The sequence below is a fragment of the Plectropomus leopardus genome, chromosome 23, assembly GCF_008729295.1.
Source record: "Plectropomus leopardus isolate mb chromosome 23, YSFRI_Pleo_2.0, whole genome shotgun sequence".
NCBI classification, from domain to species: Eukaryota; Metazoa; Chordata; class Actinopteri; order Perciformes; family Serranidae; genus Plectropomus; species Plectropomus leopardus.
In genome coordinates this window covers 16,275,095-16,291,662 of record NC_056485.1, presented here as the reverse complement: position 1 = coordinate 16,291,662, position 16,568 = coordinate 16,275,095, and the positions used below count along the sequence as shown (strand labels likewise).

General features: G+C 38.7%; 3 protein-coding genes and 1 non-coding gene across 4 annotated transcripts; 2 read left to right on the top strand and 2 right to left on the bottom strand.

Annotated features, from left to right (window-relative positions):
• Window positions 1-687: 687 nt before the first annotated feature.
• On the bottom strand, window positions 688-3,666 carry nit1 (nitrilase 1). The gene is made up of 6 exons (XM_042512509.1): window positions 3,511-3,666; window positions 2,922-3,152; window positions 2,141-2,244; window positions 1,851-1,987; window positions 1,604-1,729; window positions 688-1,489 (listed from the first exon to the last, which is right to left on the bottom strand). Exons 1-6 carry the CDS (start codon window positions 3,597-3,599, stop codon window positions 1,223-1,225), a joined length of 954 nt encoding a protein of 317 aa, XP_042368443.1. The 5' UTR covers window positions 3,600-3,666; the 3' UTR covers window positions 688-1,222.
• Window positions 3,667-5,056: 1,390 nt separating this feature from the next.
• pfdn2 (prefoldin subunit 2) lies at window positions 5,057-8,419 on the top strand. Its single transcript, XM_042512393.1, has 4 exons — window positions 5,057-5,169; window positions 6,142-6,230; window positions 6,485-6,608; window positions 7,178-8,419. The coding sequence occupies exons 1-4, from the start codon at window positions 5,089-5,091 to the stop codon at window positions 7,367-7,369; spliced, it is 486 nt and encodes a 161-aa protein (XP_042368327.1). The 5' UTR covers window positions 5,057-5,088; the 3' UTR covers window positions 7,370-8,419.
• A 926-nt stretch (window positions 8,420-9,345) lies between these two features.
• trnas-gcu lies at window positions 9,346-9,427 on the bottom strand. Its single transcript has one exon. It is a non-coding gene; the product is annotated as a tRNA-Ser (tRNA).
• A 309-nt stretch (window positions 9,428-9,736) lies between these two features.
• b4gat1 (beta-1,4-glucuronyltransferase 1) lies at window positions 9,737-14,004 on the top strand. Its single transcript, XM_042512364.1, has 2 exons — window positions 9,737-11,113; window positions 11,652-14,004. The coding sequence occupies exons 1-2, from the start codon at window positions 10,010-10,012 to the stop codon at window positions 11,841-11,843; spliced, it is 1,296 nt and encodes a 431-aa protein (XP_042368298.1). The 5' UTR covers window positions 9,737-10,009; the 3' UTR covers window positions 11,844-14,004.
• Window positions 14,005-16,568: the final 2,564 nt, after the last annotated feature.

Genomic DNA, 16,568 nt, shown 5'->3' with positions numbered 1-16,568 from the left:
TGAAATAATAATCTTGTTAATTTAGAGAGACAGGGCAAATATTTTTTCTCCTGTGAATGCATTAAACTTTTATACAAAAGTATTAATGAAAAAATATATTTTAAGTATTAAACCAAATATACTTGTTTGCTTGTGAATAGAATATTATTTGAATACTAATATTTCTATCAACACATACGCAGTATTTCAATGTGACCGTTGATGCAGGTGGAGCACATTTCCATTACTTTATATGCTTTAAAATCCTTACTAGTTGTCATATAAATGTATTTAAGTAAAATGTACAATATAGTACAAAGTAAAGTAGAAATATAAAGTAGCAGAAAATTTAAATACTGAAGTAAACTGAAAGTACTTAGATACCTCACGCTGTTAGGATACTCCATTACAAGCAGAGCTGGATAGTAACTGAGTAACTGAGTATGTTTAATTAAATACTATACTTTCATGCAATTCCAAAGTACTTGTACTTATTTGGTAATACTTAGATTTTGTCATTACTGACTTTTTTAACCTAACACTTTGTTTCTTCATATTTGAATTAAAAAATAAAGGTGTTTGTAATTTTTGGCTGCATACAGAAATGATTTGACTGGTTTCTTTTTCTTCACCATCTCACTCATTATGTGATAATATCACAGTATTTGTGCTGGAAACAGAGGACAAACAAACCATGTGAAAATGAGATCATTTCCAGACGTTTAAGTTTATACACTTTCAGATATTACAGGTGGATTTGTACATTTCGCTGTAACAGAAACGTTTTGTAGTCATTTCCTCCTGCTTGTTTGTATTGTTACAACCCGACAGTACCATCTACTGACCGAAGCGAGTAACATCGTGTGCACAAGTTCGAGCTGATGTTATTGATTGTGAGTGAGCTTTACGAGCTGGGAATGAAATTATCTACTGCAGTGATGACAGGATGAGTTCAAAAGACCAACCAGAGACACCGAGGAAGCAGAGAAAGACGAGACGGCTGATTTCCGCCTGCGACACCACGAGTCAATAATTTACAGTTGATTTTTTATCCCATCAGGAGTGGAACATCTGCTTCATGTTCACTTTAATTTTTATTCATTAGCAGCTTCATTCGATAAGGACGTTCTCTTCTCACACTGTAGACAAATGTTTCCACTTCTGATTAAAAAAAGCTGACAATTTCTCTCTGCACAGAAATCTAAAGAACCTGAAACAAAAACACTTTGGACTTCTCTTGCGTTCAAGTCTTTTCCAGACTCTGATAGAAACTCGTGTCTCTGCGGTGCTGTTGGACCGGCATGTTCTTCCTCGTGCTGCTGACTTTAGAGAGGTCGATCTCTACCAGCACCATGCCCGTTTTCTCCCCTCCGCAGTCGCCCAGCACCTCACCCCAGGGGTCCACCACGAGGGCGTGGCCGTACGATGAGCGCTTCTCAGTGTGCCGGCCGACCTGAGCCGCCGCAATGACAAAACACTGGTTCTCGATTGCTCGTGCGCGCAGTAACACCTGGGAATAAATTCATAAAGTTTGTGTTTGCTTGGGTTTATATCTTGTAGTTAAACTTTTACAAGCCTGAGTGATCCAGTAAAGGGTAAACTGTCTGATTGAGAGTCATCTAACCTCCCAGTGAGCAGCTCCTGTTGCGACAGTGAAGGCTGATGGGTACGTGAGAATCTCGGCCCCGTGCCTTCGCAGAGCCAGAGACAAATCGGGGAATCTCAGATCGTAGCAGATGCCCTGGCCGACCTGTGGCAACATTATAAAAATTGGTCAACAACAAGACACGAAAACTAAAAGATCTTCAAGGGTAACTTCTGCATTTTTCAACCTTATTTTCGTTTTTTTCAATTATCTCATAAAATGATACCTTTCCGACGGGAGTTTGGACCGGAGACACGAGGGAGGGTCCTGGGATTGTGAAGCCACTTTCTTTTAGGGATACGCCTTTTTCTGGCAGTTCCACATCAAACAAATGAGACTTCCTGTAGACTGAAACGATGTCACCTGTAGGTGCAATAAGAGTATGTCAGTATGTGTACCAAAAGGACATGTTAAGTGGCAAACATGGACTCTGGGGCCTAAAAAGCATTTAATACGCCCTTAAATTAATCAAGATGTCGTGTTTCTTTGGGAGCAAGACTGTTCAGTGGACGGTACCTTTATCGTTAATTATGATGTGACTGTTGTAGATTCGTCTGTCAGACTCCCAATCATGTCCTCGCTCATGAAATCCTCCAAGAGACAGCCACACTTCCAACTTCCTGAACGGAGGAGAAGTTAAAATTCCTGACGAAATCTAAACAAGAGGCAATTATTCATATCTACGGGAGAAGTAGCTGCCTGCTGATGGATTCAGTACTGAACACAACCTGGTTCCCTTTATAAGATCCACTGACCCAACTTCATCAAACCACTATTTTAAGCAGATAAGACATGAAAAAATTATAGCAACAAAGTGACATTTAGTGCTCAGATACTGAGTAAATATGAATCAGTTTTCATTTTGATATTGATTTGGATTTATTAATTATTTTTGGGGTTATATAAATCCTAATTTGGCATGCTACTTCTAAATCCAACACAGTTTCACTGTTGCTTTTATTACTATGTTCTCATCATTTTTGTTTACATGTATTTAATTAATATCCACAGAAGATTATTAAAATTCTGTGATTTTTTCCAGGCCTGGAAAATGTGACTGTGAAATTTCATGACTTTTATGGGTTTTCCATAACCGTAGGAACTCTGAATGTAGAATTTTGGAGCAGCAGTTGAATCCTGCTCTCAAAAGTATACTGAAAAATATCCCATGCAGGACTGAGCAAACTTTCCTATTAATGTAGCAAGCAGAAAAATAATGTCAAAAAAAACCTAAAACAAAAAGAAAAAGTGGTACCAATGTTAATGTTTCCGACACACACAAACCTTTCTTGTCTACCTGGCCAGCTGAGTGTATCGTGAGATTGTGTCTCCTGTCAGGCTCTCAGACAGCGACAGCGTCTCCTCCAGACTGGATCCGATGTAGTCAAAGTTCTCGGGCAGGAAGACCATGCTGGCTCCTTGCTCCTTTGCTTCCTCCACCAGCTGTTTGCAGGCAGAGAAGTTGGCCTCTTTGTTCGGGGTGACTGACAGCTGACACACTGCAGCCACAGGGTGAGAAGAAGACATCCTGCAGAGAAAAGGTTGGTGTTACATCCAGAGCACAGAGGCCGCATGCAAGGCAAAGATATCAACCAGAACGGTTAAACAGTTACTGCACTAGTTATATATTCATTATGTTATGTTCATGCTGTTGTTATCTTACCACAATTAAATAATTGCATCTAAATGCAATATCTGAAATAAACTATGCACTCTATTCATGCTGTGACTTCCCTCTTAGTCATTTATTTTTGCAGATACCAACTTAACTTTTCAAAAACATTTAAATAACATAATAAACTGTAGTCTTTATCACATAGACCTTTGTTTAGAAGGCTAGCTGTCACATATCTAAATATATTCCCTTGTCAGAGTGATAAACATACCTGTTCTGCAGCTTGATTTGTTGTCTCCACGCTGGCAGAGAGGCCAGATACTTTGCAGATGTTCCCAAAATGCACCTGACTGTGAACATTGGTCCAAGTGACCGGGAAAATGTGTCACTTTCCTTTTTTTTCAGTCCATGTTAGTAACACATCAGTGATCAGTGTACAACAGGAAGGATCAGCGGCGACTTTCTTCTTCTTTGTTGTTTATTAGAGGTTTCAAAACAGCATTAAGGCACATTACCTCCACCTGCTGGAGAGGATTGTTTTCTGTTCCACAGACTGTCCAGTGACTTTTTTTTATTGATAAAATACCATAAAATAAATAAATAAAAGCCAAAGATTCTGCAGTTCAGATGATTTTCTTTTAACCATATTCCATCAACAATCTGCCTCTAAGGCTTTATGGTTGAATGGTTGAGTGCTGAATGATTTCTTTGAAAATTTTAAACACTAGTTTTATTTAAAAAATGACTTAAAGTGTTCTCTCTATATAGACTGAGTCCTGGACAGAGACCAAAGACACATGTTATGATCATTGTTATTATTATTATGGGAGAAAAAAAATAACTTAAAGTGTGCTCCTTACATAGACCTCAACAGAGACCAGAGAAGCGTATTATTACTACTATTGTTATTATCATTATCATTATTAGATAAAAATAAGAACTTAGAGTGTGCTTCCCATAGACTGATTCCTATTTTTAATTATTATCATCATCAGTAGTAATAGTACTACAGGAGAAAAAAAAACTCCCTATATAGACTGGGTACTCGGCAGAAAACCAGAGACACATATTATTTACTATTATTGTTATTACCATTATTATTATTAGATACAAATAATAACTTATTATTATTATTATTATTATCAGTAGTAGTAGTCATCAGTAGTAATAGTACTCAGGAGAAAAAAAATCTCCCTATATATAGACTGGGTACTCGGCAGAAAACCAGAGACACATATTATTACTATTAATGTTTATTATCATTATTATTATTAGATACATATTAATAACACTTTAGAGTGTGCTCCCATATATTATTATTTATTATTATTATAATTTATAATCAGTAGTAGTAGTATAATAGTAGATACTTTACAGGGACAAGCTCCCTATAATAACTGGGTACTCGGCAGAAAACAGAGACACATATTATTACTATTATTGTTATTATCATTATTATTATTAGATAAAAATAATAACTTAGAGTGTGCTCCCCATATATTATTATTATTATTATTATTATTATCAGTAGTAGTAGTAGTAGTAGTAGTAGTAGTAGTACAGGAGAAAAAAAAAACTCCCTATATAGACTGGGTACTCAGCAGAAACCAGAGACGCGGGTTCGAGTCCCACTCGCGGCTCTTTGCTGCGTGTGATCCTGTCTCGATCTCATTTCTCCGTCACTCTCCTGCAGTAATCACTCAATACTAATAAAGACAAATAAAAGGGTCCCAAAAACATCATTAACTAACTAGCTTCGTCTAAGGCGTGCTTTATTTCCACACAGGCACTCACATGAACCAGCTCTACACCTCCTGCCCGGGGTCCTTCTCAGAAACACCCTTCCAAGATGGCAGCCAACAGTAGCAGCACGGGTAGCAAATCCAGCAACAGCGCCGGTGGCAAACAGTCCGGCCCCTCGGCCGAACAGGTACCATCCTCTCCACCTCAGGTTTCTTTAGTCGGTACACGCGTTGTGGTTTGTGGTCAGTCGCGTCCGGTGAAGCTAAAGCCGCTAATTTCACTCCTAGCTAGCCAATGCTAACGTTAGCTTCCCAGTCGCCATCACCCGACCATCAGTCTGCTTTCTCGCCAAAAAACGGTGCAATAGAGTGAAGCTACACACGATATTTACATTTATTAAGAGTTTGACGCTGGTTTTGTGCTTCTAACAAACAGATTAACATAGTTTAGGTGCGTCTAAATGAGCAGACGCCTGCACGGGGCTGGTGTGCTTCAGTAATGGTAGGTGTTGCAGTTTGAGTGTGAGGCTATTTTTACCGCTGCAGACCACCCAGCCCTGTTTTACTGAAGTACAAGAGCTACTCAGATTATTTTCGAAATTACTTTATATGCAATGCTGTATTTAAAAAGCCATACAATCAAAATGCTGCTTTTTAAAGTGTAGTATTAATTACATTATAAGTAGGGCTGCATATATTATGCATATTATTGATAAAGCAATCTTAAGTATCTAAAATGTCAAAAAAATAATGAAAAATCTCTTTCCTACAGTCCAAATTTATGTATTTCAAATTACTGTATTCCAGATCCAACAGTGTAAAAACTCAAAGATGGTAAATCTATTGTCACTAAAGATTTCCAGTAGATATTTATTCTGAAAAGCTGGAACTAGTGATTTTTTAAATGTTATTTATGACTTTTGGCATTTTCCAGACTGCTTATTTTGTCTAAGCAACAGTCAGTTATCTAGATTTTCCATTCACAGTAGCATGAAGCAGAGAAAAATAGTAAATCCTAACATTTTCAGACTGAAACTGGCGAAGTAAAGGAGAGTAAATTATTACTTTGATCACATCTGAAATGGTGTCCTCACCACTGCACTGATTAAAACTTGAGATTACGGCGATGTTGTTGCTGATGGTGGATTTTTGTGTGACAGGTGGTGGCAACATTTCAGAGGATGCGTCAGGAGCAGCGCTCCATGGCGTCTAAATCTGCAGAGTTGGAGATGGAGATCAACGAGCACAGGTTGGTAACAGATGTTTCTACATCTGCAGCCTTTTATTCTCCATTTACGAATTTTATATTTGACCAAAAAAATACATTTCCCATAACAATCGTCTCGTACTTAACTAGCCATCATAGATCAGATATTGCTACCTTTGCAAAATTCTGTCAGTTTTAAATGTTAGATCAGTTACTGGAGCACAAAACTGAAATGCAGAGTCGATCTTTTAGGTGTTATTTTTGGTTTTAACATCTTTTTTCCACCCTCCTTCCAGCTTAGTAATCGACACCCTAAAGGAAGTGGATCCTTCGAGGAAATGCTTTCGCCTAGTAGGAGGAGTTTTGGTGGAGAGGACAGTAAAAGAAGTTCTACCGGCCTTGGAAAGTAACAAAGAACAGGTGATGTTTTATTAATAATCCTTCAATGTTTTAGCGCACTGGGAAAAAGAACAATAAAAGGTGCTTCTAAGGAAAATACCTTAATATTTGTTTTTAACAATCAGAGTAGCAACAATTAAATGACATGGAACTAGTTAAAAAATGACAATTTAAATTATCATAAATGGAAAGATCTTGTGAGTGAAATATATGAGAATTAGGATCCAAATACATATATTTGAAAAAAGACAGGAGAAACAGATGAAATATATAACATAAAGAACTTTTCTTTTTCTCTTTTTGTCTCATCTGCTAATCTAGTAATCCTGTAACATAATATAACTCTGTTTATCAACCTATGAATTTTGAATAATTTGTGAACTGTGAATAATTCATGAACTCTCCTGAATAGTTTATTATTATGCATATCTATTATTTATTTGAATATTTTTTCTTCTTTGTCTCTGTCATTATTTATATATATACATATTGCCTTTGTTAATGATTTTTCTATGTTATTGGTTTTGTTCATTTAACTTAAAAAAAAAAAAAAACATTGTCTCACACTCCTCTCTCCCTTTTCTCCACAGATCTCCAAAATAATCGAGTCCATCAACACACAGATGCAGATGAAAGGACGGGAGCTCACAGAGTACCGGGAACGCTACAACATCCGGTTGATGGGCGAGGGCGAAGGAGAGGCACAAGGCCAGTCAGCGGCGTCTTCCAGGGACAGCGAAGGAGGCGGGTCTAAAAGCGGAGCTGGCGTTTTAGTGTCGTAGTTTGTGATAGTAGAGGGCGACCGTAGGGCCTTATGATTTCTACAGTGCTGAAAATAGGGTTGTAGTCACAAAATCTAGGTTTCAACCTTCACGGGATGAATTTGGTTTTTGTTGAAATGTCTGCTAAACATGCTGCACTTGGTATTGAAGTACTTAACAACAGACACAAACTCACTAAACGTAGTGTTCTGCTTACGTACGTGGATGCTCGTGCGTGTCTTACATCTGCCTTTCAGTGGCGCTGATTTTGGTTTCTATTTCTGAAATATTGTGGCATAAAACAATTATAATATAACAATTATATTCGGGGTAGCTGTTGTAGTCGTACTCTGTTTTACATACGCGAATAAACATTTCACCATCTTTAATTACAGATAATATTTCTCACCAATTAAGGTATAATTGGCAAAATAAAAAAATATCAAATACCTTTAACATACAAGTCATTTTTCAGGAACCACTTTTGCCATTTTGTAAACTTAAGATTTTGGACTGACAACTTAAAAACAAGGAAAAATGATTTCATAGGGCCCTGACGTACGTTGAGTTTCGCAAAAAGTCACCCTTGCCAAGGCAGTCCAGGTCCTGGAAGGCACTTTGTCATTTTATTTTGAGCATGAGCAAGAGATTATACTGTAAACATGTCACTGCAGATCAAAATGAATCTGTCAGATTTACTCACCCTCCCTCTGTCAAACATTTTAACCATGATTCCTAAATTTGTCTCCACATGTCAGCCATGCACAGAACAGCTGTTGGTTTGTTTTCATAATGTGAGGTCAGCTGTTGTTCAGCAGCGATTAAAGCGCAAAGATGTCAGTGCTACCACCTTAATAACAGAGCCCAGTCATCGAAAACACAATAAAAGCCGTCATATTCTTTCTGATCTGTCACACATGCTTCGGGCTTGGTTATATTAATTTGATAACTTGGTCTTAAATGAGGAAATGCCACCTGGGACCTGATGTATGCTGTCTGCACTGTTCATGTAGTTGTTAAGACAACAATGTTTTTGTTAATGGTCATGAATTAAAGAATGTCAAAATTGTGCTTTTTTGCGTGGTTTCTTAAATCCTTAAATAAAAAGCCCTGATGATGGTGATGGCAAACACAGCCTTTGTTTATATGATTTACATTAGGCATGATTCACATACATGGTATTCTCAGGGATTTTTTGAAAAGAGTCTTACTTCTGTTTGGCATCAGTTTTGGATAACAAGATTTTTTAAAATTAAAAAACAACCTAATTTATTTTTGTTAATTATTGGGGAGAATCCCCTTGCCATTCACAACTGTAGCAAGTATAGCCTGAGCAAGGTATTTTGCCACTATTCGTACCACACAGGCTATTAACCCCTTGAAAACTTGATCAACACCACTTGTGCTCCATTGAGATGTCTTTCACATGCTATTTAACCCTTGAAACTTGAGCAATTTCTTTTGAAAAAGGCAGCAACTAATTTGGCAAGAAAATTTCCTGCAAAATGTAATAAATTAGATGAAGGAAAATTGTGAACTTCCTTGGGCAAAGTGTCCTTAAAACTATAGGTATAATTATTATGACCATATATTTAAAAATGTACTCTTTAAAAAAATAAAAGTTAAGTTGCTACCCATGTTTTTAGAAGAAGTCAAACTAATTTTTTCAGGTTTTAAAGGGTTTATTAATAGTGCAGGGCAGACCCTATGATGGGAATATGTGAGTGAATGAGCTCGGTATTTAAAGGTATGCAGATAAAATATAGAAGCGGCTTGTAATGTTAAAACAAAATAACATAATATTAAGGCAGTTTTATCATATTTTCTTCTGCCTGTTTTGTTAATACACATTGCACATCTGTACACTTAAACTGTGAGTCATCTGTCTATATTAGGAAGAATGTGATGACTCGCAAATATTATAGAAATATAAATAAATGGTAAAACTAGGGAGTGAAACACTTCACATATGATAAATAAAAATCAAAAACGATTTTCGACGAGGATGGGATTCGAACCCACGCGTGCAGAGCACAATGGATTAGCAGTCCATCGCCTTAACCACTCGGCCACCTCGTCCTATGGACGTTAACACGGTACCATATTCCTCCTTATAGAGGACACTCAACATCTGGCAATTTTATTCATTATTTTTTTAAAAACATTCGCACGCTCATATAAACTGACAAAATAGTGACAATAGCTCTTTATAGAGTAACAAATCCCTTTAAATGCTGACAATAGACCTTTTTTCTCTCTTTTGACCACCAGAACCTGTTCAGCCAACAGCTATAGCAACGACATGAAATTCGGTGGCGCGTTTACTCTCGACATTACGGTGATTACGTATCAACATGCGCCGGATTCGTCGCAGCAGCAGAATGGTAACAACCGTGTTGTGTTTCTGATGGAGATCACGGAGACGGGATTTGATCCAACGTTTTATTCGTGCTGCGGGAAAAAAAAACATCGGGAGCAGTTATGCCACTAAGCAACAAAATGTGCGCGTATTGGTCGCATTTGGAGCCCAATCGATTGCAGTGTTAGCATCGTGATAGCGATGTAGTTAGCTGGGACGCTCGGACAGAAAAAGCCAGCCGTGCTCCGGTGTTTGGACCCGATTTGTGTGCAATAATCGTCCAGTTTGCAGTTTTATCTGGAATGCATCTCTCCAAGAAATGCTCCGTCTTCAAAGTGGTGCTGAGTGCTCTGCTGATAGTGGCGCTGCTGCAGCTCATCTACCTGTCCTTTTTGTCCAAGTTTCACGGTAAGCAGCAGCGGTACCGATACTCTGAGCTCTTTGGAGGCTCCGGGGGCAAGAAAAATGGGCACCCCGAGAAAAACTCGCGGAAGGAGCGGCTGAGGTACTCGCTGTCTACCGGTGGGATCTTTGACAACAGCGGTCAGTACCGTGTGTACAAGAATTTGATCAAAAGTGATTACACCACAAACCAAAAGCCGGGATCGGACCCCAGCTCCAATGTGCTGGCTTTGGCCACACACACAACCATCAACAACCTGCATCACCTTGAATCTCTCTTAGAAAGGTGGCAGAACCCTCTCTCTGTGGCCATATTCACACATGGACAAGATGTCAAGTTTGCCACGGCTCTGGTTTACGCTCTCAGCTTCTTCTGCCCTCAGATTCAGGCTCTGGTGGACTTCCACCTGGTCTGCCTCTCTGGAGAGATGGCCAGCTTCCCCGAGCAGGACCGAGAGCATTTTGCAGGTCTTGAGGACTGTGCTGCTGTCTTCTCCAGACTGGAGACTCACAGGGATAAATACAAGAACTACGCTATCAGTGGAAACGTCTCCTACCCCAACAACCTTCTTCGTAATGTTGCCCGAAATGGCATAGAGTCCTCCTACATCCTGGTCATCGACATCGACATGATGCCAAGCGCTGACCTGCACCAGCAGTTCCTGGCCATGATCATGAGGCGCGAGCCAGCCAGCGATGAGGTGTTTGTGTTGCCCGCTTTTGAGATACGCCACGCCCGGAAGATGCCCGCGAGCAAGACAGAGTTGGTTCAGCTCTACCAGGTCGGCGAGGTCCGGCCGTTTTATGAAGAACTATGTCCTCGCTGTCAAGCCCCGACCAACTACTCACAATGGGTCAACAGCCACGTCAGAGGGACCGGCACCCTGGAGGTTGCCTACACACTCACCTGGGTTGACCCCTGGGAGCCTTTCTACATCGGGCCCCATACTGTGCCCCTCTATGATGAGAACTTCAAGCAATATGGCTTCAATCGGATCAGTCAGGTTTGTAAAATTTCAACACTGATGTTTGAAAGTCGTAGTTAGTTTTTTTTTTTTTAAAAAAAGAACAAATCAGAACCCCATGTCTACATATATGCTGATGATGACTGTAAGATTCAATTGATGTAAATGGTAAATGGACTGTGCTTGTATAGTGCTCTTTTAGTCTTATTGACCACACAAAAACGTAAACTGGCGGGGTTTTTAACTTTGCAGACCTGCACACTGCACGTAGTTGCAAGTTGCAACTCGTCTTGTTGCACATCTTTGGTTTAAACTGAACTTGACCTTATCCTATGATGAAAACTGTCCATACTAAACATTTACCGTATTTATTACGTCTCTTTGACCTTTCCTTTACATGTTTGTCAAGCCATATTTCTGAAACATATTTCATCTCTTCCTCCTCGCTTCCCCTCTGTCCCTTTTGCTGTCACCTTTCTTATCACCTCCTCTGCGCTCTGCACAATCTGTCTCGTCATCACTTCCCACTTCCACGTCTGCCTTCTCACTCCGTCTCGTCTTTTCCGTCTCCCTCCAGGCCTGCGAGCTCCATGTGGCCGGATACAGGTTCTCTGTGCTGAGCTCGGCCTTCGTGGTGCACCGCGGCTTCAAGATCCAGGGGGAGTTCCACGCCAAGAAAGACGAGGAGAACAAACACAACCGGGTTCTGTTTCGCAACTTCAAAGAAGGCCTGAAAACCAAATACCCATCCTCCAACCGACGGTGCTGAAACGAGATGGGGACTACACATCCTGCCTCTATTAGTCTGGAACAAAATTCATCTTCTGCTGAAATGACGGACATGCATTTTTCTTATTTTAACCAGATTTAGCTTTGAGTCAGGCTCTCTGTGCCAAAAACGTCCCAGTTTTTCTTTTATTTCCTGTGATGGCGGCACAGTAGGAGTTCAATCCAACTCTTGGGTTTACTTCCCTCTGAAAGTGAGCAGCAGGGAAATATTCTGTGGGGATTTCTAAGAGCGCTCTGCAAGTTGGGACTGAAAGAAAGAAATGATCATTCAAGCCTGGAAAACTGGCCAGCAGCTTTGTTTGCATCAGATGCAAATCTAAAATTGAGATGCCATTTGATCGACGTAAATGTTAAAGTATTTTTACAACATTTATGAGCTCATCCGGATACAAAACTAGACACAGACCCAGAGTCTCTACATATTCACTCAGAGAGATATCTTAAGAAATAAAAGTCCTGCTTTCACTAAAACATAAAGTGAAAGCTCCCACATTTCACTACAGCTGATTAAAGATTGCCTTGTTACTCAAAGTCCAACTGAAATCACAGTCATCTCATTTTGCAGTCAAAACTATTGTCAAATTTATCATTATTCTTTTTTTTTTTTTTGAAAAGGAAGAAAGTGTTTTTCTATCCAAAAAATAAAACAGTTTTACTGCGTTATGCAAATATGGTTTGAAATGAAACAATACAACTGCCTAAATTAGTATGTTACCGGTTAAAAAAAAAACTTTGCCTGCAGCCCTAATGTAGTCTTTGTTATAGGTCAAGTGTGTATTTAGGGGCATCATTTGCCTGGCAATCGCGACGGAGTCTATTGCCGTTATTTATTTATTTTTAAAACAACATATGTGCTAATTTATGTAGAAATATTGTGTAATTCTCCCTTTTGGTTTCTGATTTATTTCTCAAGAGAGAACGGGACCCAGAATTTATAGAACAGATACATATCTGTAGCAAGAAAAAAAACCCCATCAATTTCAGTTTAAATCATCGCAGCAAACAAATCTAGCACTGTTCCACACATTTTTAAATATTTTCAGGTATTCAGTCATAACTATGAGGAGAAACAAAAAGACTATTTATACTAATGATTACAAATCCTGTTTTTCACAAATTTATCACTATTTTCTCTTTGAATGCTTGCTTCCTTTAAATGCCGTGCCAATCAATGATGTGGCCCGACCACCAGGTGGCGACACACACTCGAGTGTTGAGTGCAGTGTTGCCGTGTATTTTAGCCTGAAGTGAGTGTTAGAGACACTACAGCAGAACACGGGGATTACACAAGGCCAGTGTTTGGCGCTCTGGGGGATAAAAACGTACGCTGCGCCGCAACTGTCAGCACATTTCATACGTTCTCAGTCCTCTGCGAGTGCCGAAAAACTGTGAGGAGAGTACTCACGTCATGAGGACGACAAAGCACTGGGAAACTTTACATGAACACTGTCATTTTGCCAAAACTGTGGAGAACTACTGTATTATAACACAGAGGATCTGACGCTGGTAGTCTGTTAGATTATCAAGAGTTGTGGGTTTTCTCCTGAGTATATGATGGGGACAGGTAGAAATGTAGCATGGATAAAAAAAAACTGCACAATCAAAAGCAGTCTGTGTTGTCAAACGATTTCTGTGGAAATGTTTATCTCAACACCACTAGAAATAAGCAAATTATTGATCTTACATTATTCTGTAACCTACTGGTACATACAGCACATACGGTATTAAACCTCAACCACCACTCTTCTCATGTAAACTGTACTGCAAAGTATGCATATATAAAAAGCAGTTTGGTTACTTTTTAGTGTTAAGTTGTTATGTAATTGTTGATTTTGAAGAGATTTAAATATGGTTTCTTTCATCGCTTGTAGTGTTTATGATATATTTATTGTGTAAAGTTTTCCTTTGACTGGAATCGGTTCAAATGTTTTTTAAAATGACCCCAAGCAGGAAAACTGTAGCACGAAATTGTGTTTGGTGCAAAAAAATGGTTTGGTATTAAACATTTTTCAAGAAACACTATAAAAGATTTTTAGATTGAGATCAGTTTCATTAAGTTATCTTCTGTGGTGAAGTGTATTTATTTTTTTCTTTTTGTGTTCACAAAATGTAATGCCTGATTTGTATTGTTGGAATTTCTATTAAACTTACCGGATTACTTTTATTTGACCCATAACTGTCCATCATTGTGCTTTTAATTATTGTATGCCTCCACGAACCAGTCAAGTGGCAGTTACAGTTTTATATCCATGTCTTTCTATATGGAGCCATAACAGCTGACAATGCTTCAAATATGGATGTCACTGCACAGAAGCTACCAAGTCTAAAAGGTGTATGTTTCACACATATCTTTAGCCTGGCAGCACAGAAGATCTACACAGTCAGGACAGTTTTAAGGTGAACACCCCAGATTAGTGTCACCAATTCAGTATCTGAACAAATGTCTCCCTTTTTTCCCGAGTTACGATGTTGAATAATGGCCAGGAAAGTGATTTTGCAGAACATTATGATGTCACAGTTGACCTTTGACTTTTTGGTTATAAAATGTCATCACTTCATCATTTTATCCTATTGGACATTTGTGTGAATTTTTGTCAAAATTAGCTAATGGATTCCTGACTTAAGGTCAAAAATATGTTTTGTAAGTTCATAGTGACCTCTGACCACCAAATTCTAATCAGGTCAAGTGGACGTTTGTGCCAAATTTGACAAAATTTCCTTCTTGAGATTACAAGAACGAGACAGACCCGGTCACAGTGACATTTGACCATCAAATTCTTATCAGTTCATCCTTCAGTCCAAGCAGACATTTGTGCCAAATTTAAATAAAACTCATTAAGGTTGTTCACAAGAATGTGACAGATGTACAGACACAAAACATACTGCCTCTGCCAATCACCAATGCAGAGACATAAAAAAACTGTATACAAGATACAGTCCATTGTTACAACTACTGAGCAACATCCTCAGTCATCAGAAAGCTATCTGAGCACAAATCCAATCAATTAACTTCACCAGAGGGACTTGTAATGACGAGTATATCAGTGTTTCTGAACGTATCACTTAAACAGGAGGTGAAGAAGCAGAGGGCAGAGCAGGCCAAACACTACAAAGCTTCGTGTATCAGAAACATGCTCCTAAAACAAATAATACAGCAGATCTGAGTTTAAATTGTGTCTACATGAAGAAATTTGTATTTTTTCTTTGGGTTGGGTAGTTCACAGCCAGAAAAACTACAAGATATCAGTAGGAGTATCGCTCACTTAACACTTGACACAGTTGACATTAACCTGTGGTGTAACATGGCTTAAGATGAGGGTTTAAAGGCATCCCTGCTCCAGAAGCATGTGGTGGGTGATTACAGGGTGAGTCGGGCCAGCATCCAATTAAAAGCTCCTATTTAGTAATTAAGATCTGTTTTAAAGTTGACTTTAAGGAGTTCTCAATTGCTCCTATTTGATATGAATCTGAACAGGCGATCAAACAGCTATCGAGCTGATCGACTAATACATGTGAAACGATGATGTTTTTCATTAAATCCTACTTGATATCTTTGCATGACAAGAGTTTTAGAAAGTTGAGGTTGAAAATGAACATCAATATCTGTGTTTGCGTAGCTTTTAAGTTGCTCAAGTGTCGCTCAGTTAACTGGCCATCTGTTAGCAAAGTGGAGCACGTGTGACATTCGGCACTTGACAACTGTCCGAGGCACTGTGGCATTTTGTGGCTAAGCCTGCATTACCGGGCTCAATAATGAGCCAGGCACGCGAGAGCTAGTTGCACGCAACTCCATGCTTTGGGCTTTAGATTGGCTTTCAATGGGCACACCTCATCAGTATCCACCTGATCGAGTCGTGTTTCGTTTTTAAATATCTGGCACTTCTGCTTTCTGATCGATCTATCATGCCTTCCTCTTTAAAAACGCGCAACTCTTACTTCAAGTTTTACACAAATTCTTAATTTTGTAGGTATTTTTCAGGAGGATTCTTAATGCAACTAGAAAAATGCCTCATATTGTTATTCCCACTCTTATTTGAGTTCACTTTTTCTTTAAAGGTTTATGTAAAAATAAAAAAAATAAAATACCACTTAACCCTTTGAAACCAGGATCGACATCAGTTTTCTTGTGTTGCAGTCAGACACCTTTCACAAGCATTTAAACCTTTGAAACGCAAGCAAATTATTTTGGTTTATTTTTAAGACGTGGAAAAAAGGCAATGAGTAACTTGACAAGAAATGTCCCGCAGATTGCAAGAAAATAGTAAAAATTAACAAAAAAAAGACCAGATGAAGTAAGAAAGAGAGAAAATTATTAGAAAATTTAAAAAAACTATAGAACTATTTCAGTCACATATTTAAAATTATGTCATAGGAAAAAATGTAGTGCGTCTTTTCAGCTTATTTCCTTTTTCAATCCAAATTTTCAGGTGTTTTCTTGACATTATTTTGAGTAATTTCTTGTAAAATTACTCATTGCCTTCTCCTTAAAAGGAATCAGGTCAATTTCCTCAGACTTCAAAGGGTTAAAATTATTTTTACTGCATTGTACAACTGCTTAAATAAGCTGTTAATATTTGCTCGGCAACAAATTTACGACTTATGTTTCGTCCATCCGTGGTGGTCATTTTCTCCGCCCCGTCTCCCCCTGTCCTGAGTGTTAATAATGTGGCAGAAGGTGCAGAAATGTTGGGGGGGGGGGTTGGCT